General features: G+C 39.3%; 1 protein-coding gene across 1 annotated transcript; it reads right to left on the reverse strand.

Moving 5' to 3' along the window:
- Positions 1–1,290: 1,290 nt before the first annotated feature.
- Positions 1,291–3,712, reverse strand: gadd45aa (growth arrest and DNA-damage-inducible, alpha, a). The gene is made up of 4 exons (XM_075482415.1): positions 3,532–3,712; positions 2,941–3,042; positions 2,478–2,703; positions 1,291–2,162 (listed from the first exon to the last, which is right to left on the reverse strand). The coding sequence occupies exons 1-4, from the start codon at positions 3,579–3,581 to the stop codon at positions 2,049–2,051; spliced, it is 492 nt and encodes a 163-aa protein (XP_075338530.1). The 5' UTR covers positions 3,582–3,712; the 3' UTR covers positions 1,291–2,048.
- Positions 3,713–5,694: the final 1,982 nt, after the last annotated feature.

Consider the following 5,694-nt stretch of genomic DNA (forward strand, 5'->3'; position numbering starts at 1 on the left):
AGATGAGAATCGAGTATTCCACCCAGCGTCTGTGATCCTTCAGCATGAAAGTTCATAAGTACTGCCTCTGTTATGTGAAAGCATCCATACTAACCTCCAACTGATTACCTATTAAAACTTTGTCTTTGTTCAAAAGATAGCAGATACTACAGTAAAGATATACACAGTTTATGTTTTTATTGAGTATCTAGTTGCCTTTAGCTGTCTGTATTATGCAGTGAAGACTTTTTGGTAATGTAATGAAAAGGAAAACCAACTTAAGGGCTACAGAATGAGAAACTGAATCAGGTCCTGGCATGCTTCTGTGTTGCAAGTTTTCTGTTGTGACCATCCATCCATCCATCCAGTTTTTAGATTTTTGGTTCACCCAAACAGCACAGGCTATAAGAGGAAACCTGAGTACCTGATGCAACCAACAACATCAAATAGTGACTGGTACACTGGAAAAATCAAAACAAATAAATACTGCCACTGCTAAATCCTCTTTCCTCCCACCAGATTTCATAGAGCATCCAGTTTAGCAGAATCAAGCATGATTCATCACATGATTTCTCTCACATGAAAAGCTGAGCTGAGTTGTGAAACTCGAGGACATCCAGCTGCTTTCTGCTCTCGTGATCATGACTCTGCACTTTCAGAGGGGTTGCCTGCCTTAAATCAACCAAGTGACATCACCCACATTTAGCTCCAGGAAAATCACCTGATAGTTGGAAAGGAGCAGAGGAGTGGCATGAGTAGCTCAGACTCCAAGACTGTTGCACAACAGATTGCATACCAAGACGCCATAACAAGTCTTCCAAGTAAGCTTGGTTATCCAGTTTCTGGTATACTTCACCACATTATATGCTTCCAAGGGCAGAATTAGTCTGCAAAACGAATAGCATGAAAACACCTTATGTTAAATTAAATATACAACTCTTCTATAATTAAAATTTAAGACTAATACAATATAGGTAATCTGGACATATTTACTCATAAACGTTCCTTCATTCCTTTTGTAGGAAGTCCATGAACATGCAAACTAAAGGGTCAGACAAATAGCACGGTAATGGTGAAAAGCAAACCCGTTTGGATGAATGCACATGGTCCTGCTGACCACGGCAGAAACCTGTGCTGGGAGATTATTGTTCTCTTTTGCACAGAGATGGCACTGAGGCCACAGCGGCCAACATGACCCCTGTGATCCACACGTGACACCTCTTTTACTACGACAGCTGCTACAGGTCGGCATTCAGTTCAGCTTTGCTTAATTTCCACAACTGGAAAAAAAAACAGAAGCAAAACATGAAGTTTTTGTTCCAAAAAATTATTTTTATTAATATGTCTTGCATTCAGATCTTGCGAATAGTCAGGTAAAAAAAAAAAGTACATAAATACACTTAAATATAATTAGAAATAACTTAAAAATTGTAACAAAGGAACTATTTCACTTGAGGCAAAAAAACAGCTGGTTTATGAAACACTAAACATACAAAGTGTCTTCACTGGATGTGTAGCCCTTCCCTTTTTAAATCATGACAACAGCAATGTCAACATGAACATTTTAATCAAATAAATTAAACTGCAATAGGTCCAGTGTTTCAACAAGTGCTTTGTTTCTGCAGAGAGGCCTTGGTCCACTCAGCAGCTCCATGTTCTGGCTTCTCCCCACTTTTCAGACTCACAACAGAGGATTTAACCAAACAAATACATGATATAATCCTTCTGTACAGTGTTGAGCTTCACATTAAAAAAAGCACACAGGCTTTTTATAATTTCCAACTCATGACAGTACAAGCCCCTCACCATCTCTTCCTGGTTGCAAAAGCTGACAGATGCAACTCCAAACAGCCCTGTCCAAAGTGGAAATTCCAGCCCTCTGCTTTTTTAAAAAACTTTTAAATACATCCCATGCTGACAGCAAGGGTTTCTTCTTGCTTTTTTGCCTTTCCCCATCAGCAGTGCTTCAGAATTTGATCTCTGGTAGGTAATATGTGTCCATCAGGGTTCACATCACTTGTCCTGTGCAGATTGAATTCCTTTCTGAACAGGTTTATGCAGCTGGAAGCTCATCGCTCAGGCAGATTGATGATGGGCACCCACTGGTCCATACAGCGACTCTCTCTGCAGAATCGGTTGAGTTTGCTTAAAGCAGGGTCCTTCCATGACGTAGAGTGTGGGCTCTGAAAACATTAAGATAAAAATAATTAATTATTAAAATTGATTTAGGTACACACACAAATATATATATATATACATATATGTATTTACATCTTTACAATACACCAGTCAGTCCCTGTGTGTGAAAAAAAAATTCTCCTGAAATTCTTCAGAAGTCATATGAGGGAGGAGTCATGCATGTTTATCAAATGCACAAGAATGGGCAAGTATGGGCAAGTTCTCCTTTGAATTAGTTTCACTCATGTGCACATGCCTAAACATCATGCATATTATAAACATACCAAAACCATTAAAGCTGTTATAAAAACTGTACTTACAGTGACAAGGACACAGTGTAGGTCCACAGGTTCACCCCCACTCTGTTTTCCACATCCTCCTCCACCCAGTATTTCTGACAGACGCCTGGTGTTGTTGACTCTCAGGATGCTGATGTCATTCTCACAGCAGAAAGCCTGAATGAGTGTAAAGTGGATCTGCAGGGCCACATCTTTAACGTCATCCTCATCAGTAGCCAGAATGCACAAAACCACATTATCAGGGTCTCTGTGGAAGGTGAGGGAAAACACAGATGCTGTTAGTTGTGTCATGTCCAGGCTGGACATTACGGCTGGACAGTCCAGCCGTAATATCCTTCTTAAAATACTAATCTGATTAGTATTAGTATTATTGGATATTACGGCTGGATAATATCCTTCTTAAAATACTAATCTGATTAGCAAACGGTTATAAAAATGTCAGGGTTGCGTTCACAGCGCGAGACACCTGTGACAGTGTACTTACACATTGAGAGATTTGGCAGCCTCGTAAACGCCGACTGTAATGCAGCCCTGTGGCAAAGCAGAGGTCAGGACTTCTTCCAAAGCTTTCGCCACTGTATCCATTCTGCAAAAAAAACACACACATAGTTTCATGTTAACGTCGTTGCATAAACTTTTCACTGCCCTTTCTGTGGTTGACGTTTGCTCGCTAGACTTCTTGCTAACAACCGGCGTCATTTCGAGGACGTTTCAAAGATGTGAGCAAGATAGTTTCGCTGTTCTTACATGACAAGTATAGAGGCTGTGGTCAGTTTGGACGTATTGGAAAGTAAAAAGGCACTAAAATGCGGTTATATAAAGTTAAAAGATTGAATTTGTTCATCTAAAGCCAAGTTGCGAGGAATGTTAGCTAGTTACCGAAGTGGTCTCGCGACCGTCTCAACAGCAGTTTTACAGTTAAACTATGCTTAGAAATAAAAATAGCTAAACAAGTCTCTCTATCATGCATACAGTTCGTGCATGCATTGTTGCTGCACAAAAAAAAGTCAAGGTGCCGCACGTAAAATAAAAAAGAAATACATCAAACTATGTATAAATAATCCGTAGTATTTACCTTTCCTGGGAATAATCTCCACTTAGTTCCTCAAATGTCATGGTGTACATTAAATCCAAATCCCCTTAGTGCAAAAAAGATACCGTACTGAGGTGTTATCCTGGTATGTATCGACTCGACACACTTTTTTTTTGTTTAATCTCTACTCCACAGTGCTTCAACTGAAAGATAAATCTGGCAACTTCACATTAAAACAGTCTGGGACAATACGAGTCAGGAGAATATTTACATAGCTGCGATCATTGGTCGTATGCAAATCAGCCTTGGGTGGGATTGGACAAACGGCTGAAGGCGTGTGTGTCTCTAGCCGAGTTACTACCTTAGCCGCAGCTCTCTGACAGTCGGATAAAGATCTTTTCAGTTTTCTCACTAGGCTGCCTCCGGCCATGTAGATTTGACGCATTGTCCCATTTTAATCATGAACATCCCAAACCCAAAAACTTTACACTTGCTACATCTAATTCGATTGGTTCTAGAACAATGTACCTAATAAAATAGACAAGGCTACATTTTTAAATACAACACTCCAAATGAATGAATGTCTTTGTACAAAACAATCGGATGATTAAATCAATTAAATATTTTGCTGTGGGACTCACCCTTCGCTGCCGGACAGACAGGACAGTCTTTACAGCAGCTGCATGGCAACGGGACGCTTGCTCGGAAATCTACTCTCTGATTGGATAGGTTGTGGAGCGTCCGAGAACCTCCTGAGCCCACGCGCGAGAGAGGCAAGAGTGTGAGAGCGGAGCTCAATCAAACCATGTCACATACTCCTAACTTTTACCAAGAAATAAACTCAGGATGTCCAGGTCTCAAATACAACACAAACCTGGCGTAATCTATTCCTATGCACCTGCTAATGCTGTCACTGGTAGCTACAGACTCTACTTTTGCAGCAGTTTATAAGATGTAAACTGAAAATGTAAAGAAGTTAGTCCTGGACAGTGACTTTAAATTACTCTGAAGTGAGAATGGGAGTCTTGCTGTGATGTTTTGGCAATATTATGCCGCCCCTTAGTGGCTTAATGAGGGAACTCCAAGCTGTACACTGAAACAGCATGGTAGTAATGCATTGTTACAGCACATACTGTCCATGGGGAAAAAATGGAATCACCACTCTTGGGGAACGTTCATTTATTTAGTTGTTCTGTCTTGTAAAAAATAAAACAAAACAAACTAACAAAAAAACCCCCCACAGACTCGGTTTATAATAGAAGTAATTTAATTTTGCATCTTAACCATATTGTTCTCTATAATATTGTAGCAGTCACAGTGCCGTGTGGATTAAGAGTTTTTCAAACTTTGACAAAACCAACATTCCTGTGGGGGATGTTTACGTATGTGGATAAAAACCAGATCTTCATTTTCTTTCCACAAAGGAAAAAGAGACAGAAACTGCCTAATTTACAACACCCTTAAGAGCTTTTGGGAGTGAAAAATAAGCAACAGACACTTGCCATAAAAATTGGAAAACTCGAATGAACAAAGGATCTCTCTGTTGGAAAAGTGGGAGACCTCAATATCTTATCTTCACCATAAATCGAAATTGACATTTTAACACCCTTTCCCACCAGAGAACCGACCAGATGGCTACACACGAACTGAGAAGACTTCACTAAGACTCACTTTTAGTCGAATCTTAAAACTATATTAAATGTGTTTGATAACCGTATATAATTTCTTTCAGGTTTCCAGCTTGATCACAAGACGCATATAGAGACAATTTGTACGATTCTGGCTTAAATATTGACAAAGAACTGATTTTGGTGGAAAATGCCCAACCTGCCTGATGGAACCACATTGCCCCCTAGTGGTCTGCAGTGTTGATTAGTTGAATATTTAAATCCCAGAGGACTCAGTAAAATGGACAAGATATATGCAACTATTAACTTTTAACGATGTCCCTTCGGTATCTATTTGGTATTTGTTTGGTATCCCCATTGTTAACACAGAAAATCAACATTGTGTGGTTCACTATTCATATGTCACGATTTCATAGATATTCATCTGAATTTTGAAAGTCATAATCATCAATTACGTTGTGTGTTATTTTGATGTCTTTATATATATTTATATATGCAAGTCTATGTTATATCTTTAATCTGCATATCTTAACAAGATGTAGTGTTTTCAGAATCACCGAGACAAATGTTCTATGAG

The sequence above is a fragment of the Odontesthes bonariensis genome, chromosome 14 (assembly GCF_027942865.1).
Source record: "Odontesthes bonariensis isolate fOdoBon6 chromosome 14, fOdoBon6.hap1, whole genome shotgun sequence".
Lineage (NCBI taxonomy): Eukaryota > Metazoa > Chordata > Actinopteri > Atheriniformes > Atherinopsidae > Odontesthes > Odontesthes bonariensis.

Excerpts from the sequence above, each read along its gene's own strand:
- gadd45aa (XM_075482415.1), bottom strand. The coding sequence starts at position 3,581 with ATGTACACCATGACATTTGAGGAACTAAGTGGAGATTATTCCCAGGAA. Across the intron at positions 3,043-3,531 it reads GGAGATTATTCCCAGGAAAG|AATGGATACAGTGGCGAAAG; the intron begins GTAAATACTACG and ends TTTTTTTTGCAG. Across the intron at positions 2,163-2,477 it reads TACACTGTGTCCTTGTCACT|AGCCCACACTCTACGTCATG; the intron begins GTAAGTACAGTT and ends TAATGTTTTCAG.